Source organism: Schistocerca serialis, chromosome 2 (assembly GCF_023864345.2).
Source record: "Schistocerca serialis cubense isolate TAMUIC-IGC-003099 chromosome 2, iqSchSeri2.2, whole genome shotgun sequence".
In the NCBI taxonomy this organism is placed as follows: domain Eukaryota; kingdom Metazoa; phylum Arthropoda; class Insecta; order Orthoptera; family Acrididae; genus Schistocerca; species Schistocerca serialis.
In genome coordinates, this window is record NC_064639.1 from 157,927,510 (window position 1) to 157,951,542 (window position 24,033).

General features: G+C 42.6%; 1 protein-coding gene across 1 annotated transcript in view; it reads right to left on the reverse strand.

Moving 5' to 3' along the window:
- The window catches only part of LOC126455819 (uncharacterized), a 268,692-nt gene that overhangs the window by 33,479 nt on the left and 211,180 nt on the right, over positions 1-24,033 (reverse strand). The window contains exon 4 of the mRNA XM_050091579.1: positions 16,566-17,059. Coding sequence (XP_049947536.1) covers positions 16,566-17,059 — 494 coding nt within the window. The remainder of the gene's footprint in view (positions 1-16,565; positions 17,060-24,033) is intronic.

Sequence of the window (24,033 nt, forward strand, 5' to 3'; positions counted from 1 at the left end):
CGTCACGCCAATCAACGATGTGCGGACACTACAGCGTCGCGTCTTCAATGCATGCCAGCAGGTACAATAACAACAACGAGTATACTTCAAAGGGTGCTCAAATGGCTCTGAGCACTATGTGACTTGACTTCTGAGGTCATCAATCGCCGAGAACTAATTAAACCTAACCAACCTAAGGACATGACACACATCCATGCCCGAGGCAGGATTCGAACCTGCGACCGTAGCGGTCGCTCGGCTCCAGACTGTAGCGCCTAGAACCGCACGGCCACTCCGGCCGGCTTCGAAGGGTGCGTTATTCTTTACGCCGGAGGGCAGAAGCGGGCACTGTCATGAAAGGAAGTCACATTGAACATCTCCTATAAACATGTGTTTATCGCAGAAAGTATGCATTTCCTGGCCGACGTTTATTGGACTTATTTTTTCTTGTTTCGTTGAGTACTACCGCCTCTCAAAGTATTCGACACTTTTTTAACACATTGTATATACTTGTAGAACCTCTTTGGGGTTCGTTACCTAACTACAGTTTGCCTGGCGTGTCATGAGGTGGCGCCTTTGCAGCGTCTCGAACGGCATACACGTGCACGCGCAGCTCACGCTAGTGTAGGCAACAGACGGAAGGGCCAAAAGGCAGTCCAAATCAGAAGACCACATTCATCACGTGCATGGGAGGCAAAACACTTTGTGTTGCGAATTTCACCAAGATCCTCTGTGAAGTTGCAATAGCGACAATAACGTAAGTCTGATGGGGGTCTGAGTGACTCGGAAGGAGTCTTGCGGCATAGCGGTCTGGGCTTGCTAGCCGTGGACGTCTGCTCGCCGAACTTTCTTAGGGTGTGTACTTTGGACAGAGTAGGCGGTTCCATCAGTCTGTGCAGCGCCGAACCATACGCTGTAGTTTGACTGTTTCCTGCTGCCTTGGCTGTTGGCCATGGCCACGTACACTGTAGATTGTTCTTCTGGGCCCGACACAGGAACAACGGTGAGCACGATACAGTTAAATGTTCCCTGTGTGCTTTGCTACTGAATTTCGTTTGATATTCTTGCTGTATGGTGATTTGTCTTGCACTGTCTGCGCCTGTTTAGTCGAAGTTCTTAAGGAGGATCAGCACCTCGGTAGTAAGAACGTTCCCTAGTTAAGCATTTACTTGAGAGTAAGCGAGCTTACATATTAAACTGTTGCGTTTATAATTTTTGACCTTTAACTTCACTGCGGACGCACGTGTTTTGCTAGCTTTAAATTTTTAAAATTTTTATATTGCTTCTTAATTTGTATCTTACCTGGACTACTGGAGCCTGAAGTTCTCCGAATTTAAGCTCTTCTTGATGTTTTATCGTTGTCAGATAACTTTAAAAAGGTCGATGTCGGCGCTGTAATTTATGTGGCTATGTAAATTCTGCTCTTTTAAGAACAAGTACATGTAGGTGAAACAGACTCAGGTTCCTATCCTCATTTCCTCTGTCATGGTTGGCCTCCTGTCCTATTTTCCACTTAAGTAATGTAAATTTAGATGTATTTTTCTGTGTGTATTTTAGAATCAACACTAAATCGGGCAGCTGTCTGGGGCGACAGCTGAAACTGATCTGGTTTCCGTGTCTTGCCTAATTTGTGTGCTTCAGCACCTTTGCTTGCCTTGAATTTCGTTGCTCGTGTAAAGTAATTGATAATGCCTGATGATTTGTCAACGCTCCTTTCCATAATTATAGAAGTTATATAATCATTTGTCTTGAGCTCTTTGACGTTTTATATTTATTGTAAAACCGCTGTTTAATTCAGTAAGTACCTCTGTGGTGGTTTTCTAATGCTTGTGAGGTCTGAAGAGTTGGTTCAGGTTTGATTAAAGAAAAGGAATCTTGTTCTAGTATAGAAACTGATTTTTTAAATTTTTGCGAACTTACGTGGGGCATTCGCCTAACGTTAGTGATTAGTAATTATTGTATTTAACTTTTCTTCTGCAGCGAATAAATATTGCTTGCCTTTGTAAACTAAAGTCTGACCTCTGTGACAGATAAATAACTATGTTTAAGGGTTATTTTCTTTATGTTCAGAGCTTTTCCACTCCTGTATGCTATCTCCATACCATTTCACTTTCGTTTGTTTTTGGTTTACCCTCAATTCGTATTCTTTAATCATCAGACTGTTCATTCCATTCAACAAACCTTGCAGATGGTTCCCAATTTTACTGAGGATAACAGTGTCATCAGCTAATCTAATAACTGGTATTTTTTCGCCCCAGGTGTTAATCCCACTCCTGAAATTTTATTTCCGCCATTACTTCTTACTGAGGATAATAGTGTCATCAGCTAATCTAATAACTGGTATTTTTTCGCCCCAGGTGTTAATCCCACTCCTGAAATTTTATTTCCGCCATTACTTCTTACTGAGGATAACAGTGTCATCAGCTAATCTAATAACTGGTATTTTTTCGCCCCAGGTGCTTCGGATAGTAACTAGCATTCTCAATACACTATTTTTTTTATTCTCAGTGCATGTAAGTTCCTGTCGTTCGGGCGTCAGTCATAGTTCTTTTGAAAGAACGGTAACTGATGCCGGAACAACAGAGACTAACATGCACTGAGAATAAAAAATAGTGCATTGAGAATGGCTAGCTACTAGCCGAAATCTGGATTTGCGTAATGAAATCTAAAAAGGACGACTGATTGGTGCACTTTACAATTTATAAGTATATAATAAATATCTGAAGAGAGGAAATATGGTCACTGCCAGTCTAAACCTGATAGGGGAGGAGGGGGATGAAAAGCACTATTAACTAAAAAAAAATATTTTGATCAAACCTCTCACAACGTAAGCACGGTACAGGCCCGAAAACCAGCCGCCCATAAAGACGCACTGATATTGGTTCCTTAGTAACAGGAGCAGTCTCGTTTCTTTTGTGGAACCTCGTATAGTGGAAATGTGCTCACGTTATAGTTTACCTGCAATATCGTATTATCCGCGTTACTATCCATTGTGCAATATTCCTAAGTTTACAAGCACAAAACGAAAAAAAATACTGTGCTATCAAAATATTACTTTTTTACGGTGTTTTGCAAATTCTGAAATATGTCAGGACAGCGGTTATATCCGGCAGGTGTGGCCGAACGGTTCTAGGCGTTACAGTCTGGAACCACGCGACCGCTACGGTCGCAGGTTCGAATCCTGCCTCGGGCATGGATGTGTGTGATGTCCTTAGGTTAGTTAGGTTTAAGTAGTTCTAAGCTCTAGGGGACTGATGACCTCAGAAGTTAAGTCCCATAGTGCTCAGAGCCATTTGAACCTTTTTTGCACAGCGGTTACATTTGGTAGTACTGTGGAAGCAGGACCATGACCAAAGACTATCTCCCCATTTACAAATTAGGGAGCAGGTACCATAACTAGCAAGACCATAAAGAAATGTAAACATAAGCTTTCGCAGCCGTTGTCACAGTCAATAAAATTCTTCTGGGTGTGATGCCGCATTGTCAACTATAAAATTCCGACGTTTCGGCGACTGTTGCAAGGCGCCTTCCTCAGGGTGTATTACTAACTGCTGAATGATCACTAGTTTGGTTAATTTGGTTACTTATATACTGTGGAGGAGTGCTGTCATTGGATATGAGGGTGAGGAGGAAGGGTATTAATTCATTTTATTGGTCTTTGCATGGCGTGTTGTCATTGGCGGAAATAGGCGTTTTCCATTCGAGTTTCCTTTATTGCTTGCCGTTGGTGGAAATCGGCGAATAGGAAACTGAACGGTGACTACAGCGCAGCTTTGTTTACGAACTGCCTAGTATCGACTAGGGTGCGTCAGCACTCTGTTTACCCTCCGCCGCTGTGTCCTACCGCGCGCCTGTGGCTTTGCGAGAGCTGTCCTTCCGCAAAGCTGTCACTGCTGGCATCCAAGACGCTGGAAGTCGGTACCCGTCATCTGTATTCATATTGTCGGCTCGCTTGGCTGTATCTATAGCCTCTCTAAACTTCCTCCTCAAACTAAACGGCTGTTTCGCCAGCACGTGAGCCTCTCGAAATTCGATCTTCATTCTGCACTGTTCCTGATGTTCTGTCACCGCTGATTTGTTGTTTAAGGCGGATATACCTCTCGTGTTCAATTTACCTTGCGCTTATTGGACGCCCAGTTTCACCTACATACACCAGTCCTCATTCAACTCCCGATTTCATAAACTCCGGCGGCATGAAACTTGTCAATTGTATCTTTAATCCAGCCCAGAACGTCTTTTGGTGGACGCTCTGTAATGGTGTGGGGAGTGTGTAGTTGGATTGATATGGGACACCTGATACGTCTAGATACGACTCTGAGAGGTGACACGTACGTAAGCATCCTGTCTGACCACTTGCATCCATTCATGTCCACTGTGCATTCCCAAGGACTTGGGAAATTCGGGTAGGACAATGTGACACCCCACACGTCCAGGATCGCTACAGAGTGGCTCCAGGAACACTGTTCTGAGCTGAAACGTCTCCGCTGGCCACCAAACTCCCCAGACGTGAACAATATTGACCATATGTGGGCTGTATTGCAACATGCTGTTCAGAAAAGATCTCCACCCCCTCGTACTCTTTCGGATTTATGGACGGCCCTGTAGGATTCATGGTGTAAATTCCCTCCAGCAGTACTTCAGACATTAGCCGAGTCCGTTCCATGTCGTGTTGTGGCACTTCTGCGTGCTCGCGGTAGCCCTACACGATATTAGACACACGTACCAGTTTGTTTGGCTCTTGAGTGTATAAGGTTCTTCATACATCGTATTTGCGTATTGTAATATCGGAAAAGGAGGGGCAACGCTAAGAGCCGAAAGATAACACTGTAAATATTTATTTTGACGGTTTCAGATGCAAATTGTGACACATGATTACCGGTTTCGATTATTTAACGATCAATTTCAGACATATACAGAAAAATAAAACGTAAGTAATGATCTGTTCGGTTAGATAACGTGGACTTAAGTATTTAAAGTTTTTAATTTATACCTGAGTAATCACTAGTTCTGAAAAGTAAAAAAGAAATTCTAGAAGAGCTCATTCATAAACTGTTAAATAAGAGGAATAACTCTATTCCAGACTGGTAACAGCATTTACTGGTATCCAGCATATTACTAATCCCATTCTGCATCGTTCAGATCCATCTGTCAAGAATGGCTAGCAGTGAGAGGGTGGTGGGACTGCCCGGGGGGGGGGGGGGAGGGGGGGGGGAGAGGGAGGGGGGAACTTCGGAGGGAGAGTGATTAAACAGCCAATAATGTATGTAAATGTAAAAGAAGATATTATGTAAATCATATATTAAAATTAGTTTAAAAGTAATAAGCTACTTGGATAGTTGCATCTAACATTCAAAGTAGCACTATCAACGTCGGCACAGAAACAACTGCCGACACACAAATACCTCACATGCGTTACTTGCTCTTGGTCTCATACTGGATCACGTATTTGTTTCCAAGAATGGGCTCCCTATCTAAAAGCAGCTCAAGATCCTCTATCGTCTGTATTAGTTTGATCCTACAGATTGGGACACCCTCTGTAGAGCTTCGTTTATACAAGCTGAAGAGTGACATAATTCCCGGAGTCGTGAATGAAAATGAAGGTACCAGTCATCGTAATTTAAGTGCAGCTACTCACGGAGTTCCAGTGTGGGGTATAACTTGGCAGAATTCTAATGCGTTAATGCTGAACCGATTTACGCTGGGAAAAAATTAGTTCCAGTTTTGGCCACCAAGTGTGAATCTGGCATTGTACAGCATCTCGTCGACGTCTCCAGTGCTCTTATTAGACAAACTGTATAAGCGGCTTTCTCGTTTGTTTGTCCCTTTTTCTTCAGAATCTGTTCCTAATCCATTACGTGAGGAAACATTTCTATACATCACAAGCTGCGACATTGTCACGAATAAAACAGTGACTCGTATATACAATAAGTTTCCTTTAATTTACGTCTATGGTCACAAACTTTTTGTTAGCAAATTACCGGTTTCGGTCTATAATGACCATCGTCAGATCTGCAGCAAAAAATGGGAAAAAAACGTAAATACACTCGAAGATTGTCTACAGCTTAAAAACAATAAATATACCATAATGAAAAGTACTATTGACATGTATGCGTTTGTGCGCTTTAAGTATGAAGAGGCATACCTGTTTTATAAAAAACAAAGTCCTAATGTACTGCAGTCATAGTGGCATCTTCAAATGTTAAATACAAAATCAGCACCAGCATTGTCAAATATGTGTAAATAACATCATATGCACGAGCCATGTTGTCAGTAGCACTACTGTTCAAAACAAGCTGCCGTACAGTAGCCACAAGATGTTTGTGTTGTAAGTTCACCAGATGTCGCTAATGTAGGCCTACACTAGTTTTCAATCATTAATTGAACAGCGTAAAATAAAGTGGGATACAATAGTTGAAGTCTGTAATGATCTTATAACGTATAAAAGGCAATGCAGTAATAAAAAGCGATGAAATAGAACACGACAAAAGTCAGATTGTTAAAAATCTGTTAACAAGTTTGTGACCAGAGACGTAAATTAAAGGAAACTTATTTCTATACATTTTTCTTGCATTTACGGCGCCAGATTTGCACCTCGTAGCCAAAACTGGAACTTAATTTTTCCAGCGTAAATCGATTCTACGTTATCGCATTAAATTATCTGTTAAGATTCGCTGACATACGATAATTACAACCCACACTGAACTTCGGTGATTACCTGCACTTTAATTATAACGACCTGGTACCTACTCTAAAATGAATAATTAGAGGGCCATTCATTAGATGGTGACGCTATCGCACATTCTTTTTGGCATCATCATTCTCTAGTCATAAAGACTAGTTGTACATGTTCACTGCATGCGGCAAGCTAGACTGCGTAACCTTTCATTTATGAGAATGAAGCAAATCATTGATCGCGTAAAGAAATTCTCCATTAAATACACACAGCATTTTCTTTTAAAAATGTTCAAGGCGAATGTGTAACAATAACTGATCAGCAGACATGGGAGTTTCATAGAATTTGTAAAGAAGTTGATTTTAAAATTATAATGTTGTTTATACACAACTTGTAATTTCCCATATTTACACTGATTAGCACAGATATTTCTAGAAGCAGGAGAAATATGATCACTACCTGCAGGGAGACTACATACCGCCTGACAACGTTGCGGCTACGTGATCGAGTAAGAAATATAAGCGGAGCTGAGACGACTGGGGAATTCTTCTACAACTGATATGGGACACAAATGGGGAAAGCCGTTGACACGAGTGTAAGTGTCTTTCAAAACGGCAGATTGTTAAGGCCCGCATGTTAGCGGGCCACCTGTTAGCGTGTTTGCTGTCTTGAGGATCTGTGGAAAATGGTTGGAGGAAGGTGAAATCATGAGTAGACGACAGGGTGTTATATGCCCACGCCTCGTCTCAAAACATGGAGGTAGGAAGCTTGGCCACTCTCTGGAGCAGAACAGCGGGATATCTGTGTCAGATCCGACGACAAAGTACAGTGATGGTGCAAACAAAAGTGTTATATTGCATACTGTTCAGCCCACCGCACACCGTTGAACAACTCCGCAAGCAATCGACCGTTACGTTCTCCCATGTTGACTCAACGACTTCGTAAATTAAAACTGTAGGGAGCACGGGATCATCGAGATCGGACTGTGGATCAATGTAAACGTGCCAACTGCTCAGCTGAGTCACGTGTTTTCTTATACCAGATGGATGATCATGTTCAGATAGACCGTTATTCAGGCGAACGGCTGTCATCGTAGCCGGCCATTGCGGGCAATTTTACGCTACGGGGAGCATTCACTTCGGCTCCTATGGGACTTGTAATAACCGAAGGCACCATGACTGTTATGAATTGCGTAAAATTTGTTATGGACCACCTGGATTCCTTCATGCTTGTCTTCCCCGATGGCCATGGAATGTTCCAGCAGGGTAAAGCTACGAATCACAAGGTCCAAATTGTGCTAAAGTGTTTTGCGGAGCATGATAGCGAAGAGACTTTGCTGTTTTTACACCGGGATATCTGATACGCTATCAGGCGTCAGATCCGCGTCTAGAAACCACCGGCCCGTAATTTACAGGAATCACATGACCTGTGCGAGGACATATGGCATCACATACCTGTGGACACCTATCAAGAATGTGTCGAATGCATGCCATGAAGGATCGCTGCTGTGTTGTCTTCCAAAATAAGACAAGACTCTGTTGAGCAAGTGATCATAATGTTTTGTCTTGTAAGGGAGTGTGGCTGCAATTTTGTTGTGGTGACGCTTTTGACTCGTCAGCAGTTTAGATCGCCGTGACATGTAGCTGTGATAGAGTGAGATGTTGTAATGATCATACGATTCAGTAGCGCTCAGGATAGCAAGAATAAGCTACCTAAAAATCGCAGCACCAAAAAACAGTTAAGGAAGAGTAATGAAATTTCTGGAATACATTTGTCCAGGTGACAAATTTAAGTGATTAAGATCGCAAGATTAATGTAAGCGTGAGATAAGCTATTGCAAATGTGAAATGCTGGTACACTAATAACCGGTGTAATTGCCAGAATGTTGACTACAAGCATGCATCGTGTTGTGTAGGTGCGTTATCCTGCTGGAAAAGGCAGCATAGCTGGTCGAATCTCCAGACTGACGTACAAATTTGCAATCAGTATGTGTGGGATAACCACGAGAGAGCTCCTGCTGTCATATGAAATCGCATCCCACATCATAACTCCATGTGTAGGTCCAGTGTGTCTAGCACGCAAGATAGGTTTGTTGCAGGCTCTCAGCTGCCATCCTCCTAACCAAAACACGGTCATTACTGGCACTAAGGCAGAAACGGCTTTCCAGAACAAAAACCGTCTGGGTGGGGAAATTATTTATTGTCAATGACAAGTTTCACCCTTTTGGGGCATCGTCACTGTCTACAAAGAGAAGAAATGGAAGAAAAGTTTATTCATTCAAAATGCATACGCTATGAATGTACTCCAAAATTCAGCTGTCTTACTCCCTTGCAATAACATATTTTGATTAGCTTTTCGTGTAATAATTTTACCTATTATTTATATGGGGGTACTTTTTTTTTATTCTTCGGTTTTATCTTTCTGCATTGGTTTCCTTATACGTATTTTAATTTACTAATTTACGCACGTTTATTTTTCGAAAATGTGCCTTACCCCGGTCTTGCGTGCCACCTGTGTACTTCTAGCTGCACTATACGCGACACCTGTATGTCGACTTGCATACTGTTTGTGTGCGCGACAATGCAGACATTGTGCCATGTGCTGCTTCTACCGCGGTTTTGTAAGCGTCGCTCTATCTTATACTACCACTGCGGGGCCAGCTGGTGTGCTCAAGGTAATATGCCACAAACGTGGTAAATTTTTCCGTTACATATTTCTACTTCCTCGGTATTATTCTGTTTCTCTCTTTTCACTAGGTCCACTACATGGTTTAGATGTTTCATGACGGATGGATTATGTATCCGCTTACCTTGGTGTTTATCTCACATTATATGTGGTCTTATGACTGATGGGTCACGTATCCAGTTAAGTTCGGGTAAGTTTTTAGTACTTGAGACGCCCCACTAAACCCGCAGGACAGGACAAGTAGTTTAAATTGTGGAAAGGGGCCAAAATAAGGGGCTGTCAGTTACATTCCAACATACAACTTTATTATTTGATTAGACGTTACAAGTGCCCAAAATAATTTTTTTTAAAAACACACAGCTTTAATCTTTGGGACTTAATTACCGGCTGAGAGCCATTTTAATTTAAAAACGGCTGAAGGCCAATAACTTAAAACGCATTCATAATTAGAAATTTAAAAGGCAAGCCTTATCTTACAATAGTTCTTTATTTAAGCTGATGGCCCAAAGAATCTGAGATTTTCAGAGCAAACAATTTGAATTCAAAATCGGCTGAAACCCTAACACTTAAAACTCCATAACATTAATTTTTTTTAAATACCAAAGGCCTTGCGTGAAACAGTTCTATAAATTAGGCTGAAGGCCTTATGAGCAAAACTACTCAAACTCAAAATCTGCTGAAAGCCCAACACTTAAAATTCAACAATATTAAATTTTTTTAAAATGCCAACGGCCTTACGTGAAACAGTTCTTTAAATTAGGCAGAAGGCCTAAAGAATCTTACGCCTTAAGTGCAAAAAAATATTAATTTAACAATCGGCTAGAAGCCGTACAAGTAACGACAACAAAAACAAAAAAAGAAAAAGGCAGTACACCGAAGGGCGCTCAGATGTTCGAGGGTAGGCCTGGCATTCAAACACTAACGCTCGCTTAGGTGAGACAGGCAGTCGGACTAATCATTCACGATCCGACGACAACAGAAACGGCCGACAGTCAGCGTACTAAGCGACAGGATAACTAATTCAAACGACACAATGTGACCAGTTCGGGCTGGCTTTTGGATTAAGTAAAAACTCAACCTTCGTGACTGGGATCGGTGAGCCACGGACCTCGTAGCAATGGGAACAGCCCCTCACACTCCGACAGCGCGTGGACGCCTCCAGGCCACGGCCAGACACCCGCCACGGAGACTTCCCCGCTGCTCCACGCCAACCGACCAACTGCCCAGGCCCGGAAACGGTGACAGGACCAAATATACGTTGGCCGATGAGACGACAAACCGAATGACCAACCAACGGTCGTCCCGCTCCAATCTCCCGCCGTCGGACAGTTCACGTGTATCGTCAGCGGTCGGCGAGCACTGGCTGTCGGCGCCTCACCGGCGCTCCGTCCCCGACTTCACTGCTGCTGCGTCCCGACTGCACTGTTGGTCCAACTCACTCGCAGACACGCGACGACCCGGAAATACTATCGGTCGCTCCTGAGATGGTACGACAGTGCACTTATCGATACGCGCTGCTGCTGCTGCTCACCGGCAAGTAAGGGAGGAAGTTAGTGGCGCCAGTAAATGGAATAAGAAAACGAGCCGGCAGTATCGTGATAGAATATGACAAACAATAGTTGGGATAAAGGCTAGCCGTGCCCGGCTCATTACTTCTAGTTCACGTTGTCTGCGTAACCGCGCAAGATAGCACCACGCCCCTTTTCTCCATTTGTATCTAATTCATTGGTTTCTTCTTGTTGTAAACAATCTGATGATGCCCGAAACGGGGGGGGGGGGGGGGGGGACGTCATTGACAACAAATAATTTCACAACCGAGACTGCCGGCAGCGGTGGTCTAGCGGTTCTGGCGCTGCAGTCCGGAACCGCGGGACTGCTACGGTCGCAGATTCGAATCCTGCCTCGGGCATGGGTGTGTGTGATGTCCTTAGGTTAGTTAGGTTTAAGTAGTTCTAAGTTCTAGAGGACTTATGATCTAAGATGTTGAGTCCCATAGTGCTCAGAACCATTTGAGCCACAACCGAGACTGTTTTTGTTCTGAAACACTTCTAAACCGGTTGCTGTAACAGCCTGCTACAATGGTATGGCACAATGTTCACAGAAACAGCTTTCATCAGAAAACGCAAGAGACCTCCACTCTGACCTCCAGTGACATCTCGGTGGACACCAGTGAAGTCGCAAATGGAGGTGGTTTGCGGTCAGCGGAATCCGCGTTACGAGGTTACATGGCGGTTGGTTCGCAGCTACTCTTGAAGTAACCGATTTGTAACAGTCCGTTGTGTCCCTGTGGTGCCAACTGGTGCTCAAATTGCTGTTGCAATAAGATTCGCCAGAACCATACGCCGAACACGATGGACTTCCCCCTCGGTAGTGCCGCGTGGCCGTTCGGAGCCTGATCTTCATGCTATCGTATATTCTCATACCCACCGCTGCCAGCAGTCATCTGCAGTCGTCTGCAGTTTCTACCAAGTTTTTCTGCAATATCGCCGAAGGAACATTCAACTTCTCGTAGCCTTATTACACGACCTCTTTAAAACTCAGTGAGGTGCTGACAATGGCGTCTTTTATGTCTCCTTAAAGGCATTCTTAATTAACATCAACTCATCATGTCCAGACTCGAAGTAACTAACTCTTGACCTTTACATTACGTATTTAAATCAAACCTCATTTCCGTTCTCATACCGGCGCTAGTAGTGCCATTGTTATACCACTGGGGCGAAATTTGCATCTTTCAGATGTACAAAAATGCCTACAAACTTTCCTTTATGTGGCACATCTCCTTCTTAGTGTTACAATTCTTTTGGGTCAGTGTATGTTTCCGAACTCCTTGTCCAGGCCTTGAAGGCCCAAGAGATGTCTTCCGGCTGCCGTCTGACGCTCTGCCTTCAGGCGTCTTGCGGTTGTGATATGGAGGATCATGTGGTCAGCACACAGTTCTCCCGCTCGCTATACAGATTTTCCATACTGTGGATCCGCTACTGCTGAGTCAAGTAGCTCCTAAATTGGCATCACGAGGCTGAGTGTACCCCGTACAAGAATCCCTATGAGGGAAAAATCTTTGATGGTACCAGAAATCCAACTGAAGTCCTCCGCATGGCAGACATCTACGTTGAACACTCAGCTATGGAGGCGGACACCTACGTATGTACATGACTTAAAACGAGTTTTGAGCTATGTTGTAACAATATCTTTGGCAGCGAAGAGAGCAAAAACTGATAACCTAAATGTGTAAAATAGCTGTACATGCCACAGGTCCAAATGTTTTCCTTATGTAACTTAGTGTTGAATGTATAAGCTAAGTGTACAATGTACAGAGGATCTCAAAAACTTTATTAGTTGTATCCACAGGACATGTGGCCTGTAACTGAAGAAGTGTCATGATGATCTCTCCATTGGCAAAAGATTCCAGAATAGTCCCCCATTCGGATCTCCGGGAGGGGACTGCAAAGGGGGAGGTTACCATGAGAAAAAGATTGAATAATCTACGAAAGGATAACGTTCTACGAGTCGGGGCATGGAATGTCAGAAGCTTGAACGTGGTAGGGAAACTAGAAAATCTGAAAAGGGAAATGCAAAGGCTCACTCTAGATATAGTAGGGGTCAGTGAAGTGAAGTGGAAGGAAGACAAGGGTTTCTGGTCAGATGAGTATCGAGTAATATCAACAGCAGCAGAAAATGGTATAACAGGTGTAGGATTCGTTATGAACAGGAAGGTATGGCAGAGAGTGTGTTACTGTGAACAGTTCAGTGACTGGGTTGTTCTAATCAGAATCGACAGCAGACCAACACCGACAGCAATAGTTCAGGTATACATGCCGACGTCGCAAGCTGAAGATGAACAGATAGAGAAAGTGTATGAGGATATTGAAAGGGTAATGCAGTATGTAAAGGGGGACGAAAATCTAATAGTCATGGGCGACTGGAATGCAGTTGTAGAGGAAGGAGTAGAAGATAAGGTTACAGGAGAATATGGGCTTGGGACAAGGAATGAAAGAGGAGATAGACTAATTGAGTTCTGTAACAAGTTTCAGCTAGTAATAGCGAATACCCTGTTCAAAAATCACTAGAGGAGGAGGTATACTTGGAAAAGGCCGGGAGATACGGGAAGATTTCAATTAGATTACATCATGGTCAGACAGAGATTCCGAAATCAGATACTGGATTGTAAGGCGTACCCAGGAGCAGATATAGACTCAGATCACCATATAGTAGTGATGAAGAGTAGGCTGAAGTTCAAGACATTACTCAGGAAGAACCAATACGCAAAGAAGTGGGATACGGAAGTACTAAGGAATGACGAGATGCGTTTGAAGCTCTCTAACGCTATAGATACAGCAATAAGGAATAGCGCAGTAGGCAGTACAGTTGAAGAGGAATGGACATCTCTAAAAAGGGCCATCACAGAAGTTGGGAAGGAAAACATAGGTACAAAGAAGGTAGCTGCGAAGAAACCATGGGTAACAGAAGAAATACTTCAGTTGATTGATGAAAGGAGGAAGTACAAACGTGTTCCGGGAAAATCAGGAATACAGAAATACAAGTCGCTGAAGAATGAAATAAATAAGAAGTGCAGGGAAGCTAAGACGAAATGGCTGCAGGAAAAATGTGAAGACATCGAAAAAGATATGATTGTCGGAAGGACAGACTCAGCATACAGGAAAGTCAAAACAACCTTTGGTGACATTAAAAGCAACGGTGGTAACATTAAGAGTGCAACGGGAATTCCACTGTTAAATGCAGAGGAGAGAGCAGATAGGTGGAAATAATACACTGAAAGCCTCTATGAGGGTGAAGATTTGTCTGATGTGATAGAAGAAGAAACAGGAGTCGATTTAGAAGAGATAGGGGATCCAGTATTAGAATGGGAATTTAAAAGAGCTTTAGAGGACTTACGGTCAAATAAGGCAGAAGGGATAGATAACATTCCATCAGAATTTCTAAAATCATTGGGGGAAGTGGCAGCAAAACGACTATTCACGTTGGTGTGTAGAATACATGAATCTGGCGATATACCATCTGACTTTCGGAAACGCATCATCCACACAATTCCGAAGACGACAAGAGCTGACAAGTGCGAGAATTATCGCACAATCAGCTTAACAGCTCATGCATCGAAGCTGCTTACAAGAATAATATACGGAAGAATAGAAAAGAAAATTGAGAATGCGCTAGGTGACGATCAGTTTGGCTTTAGGAAAGGTAAAGGGACGAGAGAGGCAATTCTGACGTTACTGCTAATAATGGAAGCAAGGCTAAAGAAAAATCAAGACACTTTCATAGGATTTGTCGACCTGGAAAAAGCGTTCGACAATATAAAATGGTGCAAGCTGTTCGAGGTTCTGAAAAACGTAGGGGTAAGCTATAGGGAGAGACGGGTCATATACAATATGTACAACAACCAAGAGGGAATAATAAGAGTGGACGATCAAGAACGAAGTGCTCGTATTAAGAAGGGTGTAAGACAAGGCTGTAGCCTTTCGCCCCTACTCTTCAATCTGTACATCGAGGAAGCAATGATGGAAATAAAAGAAAGGTTCAGGAGTGGAATTAAAATTCAAGGTGAAAGGATATCAATGATACGATTCGCTGATGACATTGCTATCCTGAGTGAAAGTAAAGAAGAATTAAATGATCTGCTGAACGGAATGAACAGTCTAATGAGTACACAGTATGGTTTGAGAGTAAATCGGAGAAAGACGAAGGTAATGAGAAGTAGTAGAAATGAGAACAGCGAGAAACTTAGCATCAGGATTGATGGTCACGAAGTCAATGAAGTTAAGGAATTCTGCTGCCTAGGCAGTAAAATAAACAATGACGGACGGAGCAAGGAGGACATCAAAAGCAGACTAGCTATGGCAAAAAAGGCATTTCTGGCCAAGAGAAGTCTACTAATATCAAATACCGGCCTTAATTTGAGGAAGAAATTTCTGAGGATGTACGTCTGGAGTACAGCATTGTATGGTAGTGAAATATGGGCTGTGGGAAAACCGGAACAGAAGAGAATCGAAGCATTTGAGATGTGGTGCTATAGACAAATATTGAAAATTAGGTGGACTGATAAGGTAAGGAATGAGGAGGTTCTACGCAGAATCGGAGAGGAAAGGAATATGTGGAAAACACTGATAAGGAGAAGGGACAGGATGATAGGACATCTGCTAAGACATGAGGGAATGACTTCCATGGTACTAGAGGGAGCTGTAGAGGGCAAAAACTGTAGAGGAAGACAGAGATTGGAATACGTCAAGCAAATAATTGAGGATGTAGGTTGCAAGTGCTACTCTGAGATGAAGAGGTTAGCACAGGAAAGGAATTCGTGGCGGGCCACATCAAACCAGTCTGTAGACTGATGACCAAAAAAAAAGTTGTAGACAGTCTTTTGGCTACAAAACTGTACACACGTTTAACCCTAATATTCCTTCCTTTGAAAAACATTTGTGTTACTGCTTGTTTCTGTCAACAAGACAGTTCCAGTTGCACTTCTATGTTATGGCAACTTTCGTCGAACCTGTACTTGTATCTCAGAAACAGGCTCCAGCTTTGACAGGTATGAAGAATTAGTAGAAAGTCTAGCTGCAATTGCTATACCAGTTCCATACTCCTATGTCAGTTATGAAAGTCAGTCTTGTGCAGTTGAAATAAGAAAATGAACTGGTAAAAACGAGTGATTTAAACTATATTTCATGAGGAGTTTGAAGCACTATTATATGACATAAAATATTCTTGCTGTAGTACATACGCACTTACTCACTTGTGGCTCTTCTGGTAGATTTATCGTCTGCTTCATTCTCTGTGTATCTGTGACTCAGATAGTTAAGTGTCAAGTCGATCCCTGGATGGCTTGGAATTAGAGTTACAGAGTTTTCCATGCCATTCTGTGCAACTTCGACTGTTAATATTTCGTGTACGCAATATGTAGCAAATTATGCTTGAGACACTACATTTTAGATCGTAAAAAACTGGCCGGATGAGTAGGTTTCTAGATCTAAGGAAGCAAAGACGTGGATCGTAGATGGTGCTGCACTATTATTTATAGTCTTTCATCCTGCAATTGATTTACTTGTTACATGCTTGGTTAGGTATTCATACGATATTCACTCATTTTTGAAGTTGGAAAGAAAAAAAGCTATATTTATACAAATCAGTTTATTTCTGTTTTACATTTCATGTATGCAGGACACGTCCTGGTAGCGTGTACAGGTCAAGGTGTTGGGCTCAGCCATAGGTTTCAGTGGCCGTATTTTCCGTAGCCCCCAAGTCCTCCAAAGCTACCGCCGTAGCTTCCACCGAAGCCGCCGCCGTAGCCTCCGCCGAATCTGCCTCCGAGGCCTCCTCCGAGACCACCGCCCAGGCCTCCTCCGAGACCACCGCCGAGACCTCCGCCGAAGCCGCCGTGGCCAGCGCTGACGACGTAGGGCACTGGACGCTTAACGACGTAGGGCTGAGGTACTGGGACAGACACTGGGGTGGGGACCTTGACGGGGACGGGCACAGGGTTGTCTACGGGGACAGGGTATGGCTGCGGTACGTGGACGGGAACAGGCCGCTCCACAGGGACAGTGACTGGGACGCGCACTGGAACCGGGATGGTATTCTCCACAGGCACTGGGACAGGGACGGGGACTCTGTTGACAGTCACCTGCGGTGCTCCACCACCGATGCCAGCTCCAATGCCGCCTCCAAGTCCGCCGCCGAGTCCACCAGCGTAGCCGCCTCCGTAGCCGCCTCCGTAACCACCTCCATAGCCGCCTCCAAAGCCACCACCATAGCCGCCTCCGTAGCCTCCACTGAAGCCACCTCCATAGCCTCCCAGAGAGCCGGTGAGTCCTCGCTTCTCCTTCACCTGCTTCTCCTCAGCCAGGACTGACAGGGCCAGACCGCACAGGTACACGCACACCTGTTGAGAAAAACACCATGTTCTGTACAACTGTGTGTACTGGCTATGCAAGCGTGTTGCGTTAATTCTGAAACAGCGCAAGATGTCATTACAGATCAGATAATGGCTGTTTTGAAAAACAATAGGAACAGCACCTCCTTCAAACAGTAATTCTTTGCGCTGCAATAAAACAGCAGATTTGAAGGTTACTGACAGTCAGATTATGCAAGGTCGACGGGTGTGTGCTACACAGGAAAGAAATAATTACTAATTTTTTTGTATTACTGCTTTTTGGATGTCTGAACTCCACTTTTCAATGAAACGGTTGCGTAATTTCCTTGTGATATAGAAATGAAATGCATTACTGCTTTCTGGATGTCAGAACTCCACTTCTCAATAAAAAGGTTGAGTGATCTCATTGTGATATAGAAATGAAATGTAGTTGATATGCGGAGCATGTAAACCTCATTGTGAGTACACAAGTGTACAATGGAAACAGATTATAATTACAAAGTTTCTCAGTGTCAAACAATAAATTAACTAACTCACTATGAATAGTGAAAACATTCATTTTTTTTACTTACTACACGAATATGTAATAAAAAGTGGGGGTTCCTATCTACAAAAACGCAGTTGATATCCGTTTGACATATGGAAGCGCCATCTAGCGGGCCAACCATAGCGCCATCTGGTTTCCCCCTTCAAGCTAGACGAGTTTCGTGCTTTGTAGTTTTTTCGTTTGATGCTTATTTCATGAGATATTTGGCTCGGTCGCTATCAATGGACCACGCTGTATATTCATGTGGCTAGTGACGTCACTTCTGTGTCGTCAAACAAGCACTACATCAGGATTACGGCGTGTTTTATGAATCAAATTATTTTTCGTATAGTTCTCTGTTACTCCAGAAACTAATCTTCCATATGATTTATTAAATCAGTGTAGTATCCAGAGATGCTCACAGACAGTCGGTTCTGTTTGCAAGCAAATCATGTTTGGAAGATGTTGATTGAACCTGACTGAAAGGGGCTGGAAAAGCTAAAAACATACAAAAAGAAGAATCACAAGGAAAATACCAACACCAAAATGAAACACAACCTTATTGTGGTGTGTACCAAACTTTTGTTTTATCGGATGATTTATGAAACTATTTCTTTCTTGGCAAAAAGTTACAAGGCTTAGTGGAGTATATTGGACGATGTAATTAATTACAGGTTAGACCACAGTTAGGTAAAGGTGCCAAAGAGGTAGTTCTGACGTTGAGCTTGATAATGGAAGCAAGACAAGAAAAATCAAGGCACGCTCATAGGATCTGCGACGCACAAAAAGAATGTAAAATAGTACAAACTGCTCGGAATTCTGAGGAAAAATATGAGTAAGTATAGTGGAAGTCAGTAGTACAAATTCCAAGAGAGAACAGTAAGACTGGAGGACAAAGAACCTAGTGCTCGGATTAAATAGGGTATAAGGCAGGGATGCAGTCTTCCGCCCCTACCGTCAAATCAAGCAGGAAAGAAGGTTCAAGAGTGGAATTAAAATTCAGTATGAAAGGCTATCGATGATAAGATTCGCTGATGACATTTCTGTCCTCAGGGAAAGAGAAGAAGATTTACTATGGCTGTTGAATGGAATGAACAATCTAATGAGTACAAGATATGGATTTAGAAGAAATCGGAAAAAGACAAAAGTAATGAGAAACGGCAGAAAAGAGAACAGTGACAAACTTAACATCAAAATTCTTGATCATGAAGTAGACGAAGTTAAGAAATTCTGCTACGTTGGAAGCAAAATAACTCGTGACGGACGAAGCAAGGAAGACCTAAAAAGCAGACTAGCTCAGCCAAAGATGGCATTCGTGGTCAAGAGAAGCTACTGACATCAAACATAGGCATTAATTTGAGGAAGAAATTTCTAGGAACTTGTGTTTGGAACACAGCATTGTATGGCGTGCCATAGGAGAACGTTGAAAATGAGGTGGACTGATAAGGTGTTACGAGCATTTCGGAAGGATCCGAGAAGAAAGGAACATATGGGAAACACTGACAAGAAGAAGGAACTGGATGATGGCACATGTTTTAAGAAGTCAGGGAATAAGCTCCGTGGTACTAGAGGGAGCTGCAGAGCATAAAAACTGCAGAGAAAGTCAGAGAGTGAAATACGTCCGACAAATAACTGAGGACCTTAGGGAGCAAGTGGTGCTGTGAGATGAAGAGCTTAGCGCAGAAGAGGAAATCGTGGTGGGAGGCATCAAACCAGTCAGAAGACTGACAGCTCAAAAGAAGAAAATAACTAGTTATCAGAATGGAGTTATTTTGATCTCTCACGTCGAATGAAATACTTCAAAAGGGTTTTTAAAAATTTGCCAGTAAATTGATGAACTGTGCTATTGTATCAGGCTTTGCACAATACGCACGTGGAAGCCATCCACAACAAAATCTGTTATGTCACTGCGAATAAGAGATGGTTCTGACTTCCAGTACATGTTAGTAAACGTGGGGACAGTTTCTAAAAGAGAAACCAAATAAGAAAACTTGAACCACGCGAACGACGCTGGCAAACTAAATACAGGTGAACGATAGATACGAAAAAGGATGGGTAATCTCAGGCGATATAGTGGCCGAAAGTGTCTGTCGCTTTACATCAGAACCAAATTTTACTATGTGGAATTTTATTTCATAGTTTCCAAAGGAGTCTGAAATGAACTGAGTTGTCGCACTTTATCTCTGATTTATAAAAAGAATGCATAGTTGGATAGAATTACAGTATTTTAGAACAATATACGTGAACGGTTACAGGAATATGTGGTTGTCACAACACCCTCAGACAGAAACGCGGGAGGTTGAGCAACTGAGATAAAGTAAATGCACATAAATATTGTATGAGACGCAAGAAGAAAGAGTGTCACCTCTGAAATGAGTACCCATTTACTGTAGAGTGTAATACCATTGGATAGAAATCCCACTAAATATCCAATTTGTGACTGAAATACTCATCAGTGCGATATAACAGCTGGTCGGCGGGCACTATAATGTTTTGAATGTCAAATCAAACACCTTTCAGCCGTCTAAATTTCCAATTTATTTTATTTTATTGGGCTACCAGTGTCAGCGATATATTACACCATTTTCATGTCCATTGATCGATGCGCAGGAAGATTCCAACCCGGTTCCGGTCAAAATAGGGGCCACTATTCAAAGGCTGGTGTCTGTAGATTTCTGAGACAGCTATCACTTCAAACATCACCTGCTGACTGTTCAGTGTTGTACACTGTTCGAACTGCCGGCAGGTGACGCCTGAAGTGATCACTGTCTCAAAATACTACAGGCACCAGTCTTTGAATGATGCTCCCTATTTTGAGCGTAACCGAGGTTGGAGGGGACCTGAAGATGGCGCACAATATCGCCGAAACTGGTAGCTCACTAAAATAACAATCTGGAAATTTAGACTGCGAAAGGTGTTTGATTTGCCTTTCTGTACTTAACAGCCGAGGTTCCAAACCATCTCTGAATCGATGGACATGCAGAATAAAAATGTCCTGTTGGGCAAGTGTGCTACCCACTACTGTGTCTACTTTGGGGAACTGATATGAGGAGTAATCTCTTTCCGTCCCGATAATTTTATAGTGTGTTCAGAACTGTGATTACTGAGTTACTCAATGTACTCACCAGGATCCTCATTGCTGCTTGTGTGTCCTGCTGGGAGCGAGCAATGACTGATGCTGCTGCCAGGCGCTGGTGAGCTCTTTATACAGGGCTCTCCCACCTTCACTCTGAGCAATTACCATCTCCTGACTCGTTGGAGCTCCAGCGCAGCGCAACGATTTCGCTACGCGAGTAAGCTGTACCGGCTTAATGGGACACCGAAAGTATTTCTGAGAATGACAACTGGAATAACTGGTGTGTTACAAACCCCGTGGTTGCTGAGTCATCTGTGGCACCACGTACGTCGATGAAACCCTCTCCTGTCGATCCCCTTTCTTCTTTATCAAAAATTGAGTTACATTATTCGTAGAAAATTATCACCTGTTAGGTATAGTTCCCACTCTACAATCCGTTCCTTTAGTTTGTGAAAAAACGACGTTCTGTCAATGGGGGAGAGTGACTGACGTATTATACACGTCTTTTCATTTTAGACACAATCATATTTATAATATGAAAACAATTATTACTGGCGTGTTTTACTGTAAAAAAAATCTCCTACTTAGTATTTAACACTTTTGTTATGTCTAAAACAACATAATTTTTTTAAAGAAGTACTGAAACGTAATTTTTTATATCACTTTGAAGTTCTATTACGATTTTTACATTTATATGTGAGGAACGGCTAGTTTTAAGTCACTTGAACATGTCTGAAGACAGATAGAAACGCTACAATACTTGAATGAAATGTATTTTTTTTCTACTAATCTAATTAACTGTAACTATTTGTATTTCTTAAGTTTACTTCTTTGTTCTCCGGTGTTATTTTCAGATTTATATGACAACGCATCGTTCAGGAACAACACCTACGACCTATAGAAATTCACTTGATGTATTTCCTTTATGTTAATTATGAAAAGAACTGGCAAAAAATGTTTTCAGATTTAAGTTTGTAACATAGATTTTTTCTTGTTCTATTGTAGGAGCTTATGACGGATAATGTATGACAGGCACTTGTAATAATTGTTGTCATATCATAAATGTGCTTGTGTCTAAAATAAAAAGTTAAGTATGGTGTAATTTGTTTTTAACACTTTGATTATAAAGTGCACTGACAATGTCATTTAATGTATACGAACAACCTCTTGGGTGTTCAGGTATTTAGTGATTTTTGTCCAAATCGCATCCGGAATTCAGACGCTCTGTGTAAACAATTCATCCGTAAGTATCTTGCAAACTCCGATGCAACGTTACCTTTGTGTTGAAGATCTGTTGTAATGAAGTATGTTGTACAGTAAATATTCAGTAAATCTTCGAGCTGAAGTGAGACAAGAGCGTAACATCTAACTGATATTAGACGCATATTCCTTCTCGTAAGACAACAGAATTGATCATTGTTCTTATTGAGGGCCAAACAAAAAATTGTGACACCTTTAGTATTATTTTGTCTCGTCGTGGAGCGTCAATAATTATGAAAGGCACAAGAAAGTAGCTGACAGTTCCAAAATAAACGATTTGCATGGACCATTATTTTAACAAATTATTGTACGGGGGTCGTTCCGAAAGTACTGCTTCCTGTTTTTATTCATGGAAACTACAGGAGATACAGAAATCACAACAGCCCAGCTAAATAGAGCAATATTTCAGTTACAGACTGCCATTTTTCCAAATGGTTCAAATGGCTCTGAGCACTATGGGACTTAACATCTGAGGTCATCAGTCCCCTAGAGCTTCGAACTACTTAAACCTAACTAACCTAAGGAAATGACACAAATCCCTGCCCGAGGCAGGATTCGAACCTGCGACCGTAGCGGTCGCGCGGTTCCAGACTGTAGCGCCTAGAACCGCTTGGCCACTCCGGCCGGTGCCATTTTTCCACTTAGTCACCATCATTCGTTATGCGCTTTTGCCAACGATGAACCAGAGCCTACGTGCCACGCATGTAAAAATCGGAACCAGCTGAGGTTGACCATTTCGTTACAGCTTTGACAACAGCATCCGAGCCTTGAAAATGTTCGCCATGTAGTCCATCTTTCAGAGGCCCAAAGAGATGGAAGTCTGAAGGCGCTATATCGGGACTGTACGGTAGATTTGGTAAGTAAGTCCAGCTGAATTTTACCATTTACAGTTGTGTGATCGCAAAACTGGTGTGGGGCCTGGCGTTATCATGTTGCAGGTGATAGTTCGTCTTCTGCTCCGGCCTTATCCTGGAAATTCGGGTTTTCAGCTTAGTCAGTGGCGTCTTGTAGCGTGCTGAACTGAAAGTTTCTCCAGCCTCCAAGACATGCAGAAGAACCATACCCCGGCTATCACAGAAGACTGTGCACATCATTTTGCCTGCAGACGGCTGTGTCTTGAATTTATTCTTTGACGGAGAATTCACATGTCGCCATTCCATAGACTGTCTTTTGGCGGTGGTAAGGGCTTACGGGACCAAACTTCTGAGGTCATCGGTCCCTAAGCTTACACACTACTTAACCTAACTTTAAGTAACTTACTCTAAGGACGACACACACACACCCTGTAAGAGGCCCATGACTAAGGAATTTGTTGCTAGCGCACTCGAGTAGATGTAATTTCGATGGATTGCTCACGCGCTGCCTGCGATATGTAAGCTATAAGAGAATCTCAGACAAAAGAGCAGTGTTGGCTGCAGCAGGAACTGTGTGGCAGTGGGAGTAAGTAGTAGCTAGCAGTCGTGTGTACGGAGTTGGCTGGGCCGGTCCTGGGGAGCGATGGCGGTGCCTGAGCGATGTAGTATAAGGTAAAAGCAGCCTCGTACATATGTACTATTGTAATATCAAGTCCCATGTAAATGCTTTTAAAAATCTCTTAATAATAATCTTTCTTATAAAAATTAACTTTTTGACAATCATTCATCTCAATTTAAAGAATTTACTAATTTCTCCAATCCATGGTCATCCCGATTATTGTAAAGAAAAATCAGTTGTTTCCTTTTATACATGAGAAATCTATCGGCCAGCATTTCACTGGGCTGTGCCAGAAATATTTCTTATAGGAGCAGATGCATACGCGTTATCCGGCGACTTTATTGAGGTAAGAATTTTAAATTTATTCAGAATGAATTTTCAGGGCCATAATGCAGCACAGCTGACGTCCAAAATTTCACAGTCAATTACTAAAAGAGTATAAGTGAGCCACAATTTTATTGAGAGGTTAGTCACGA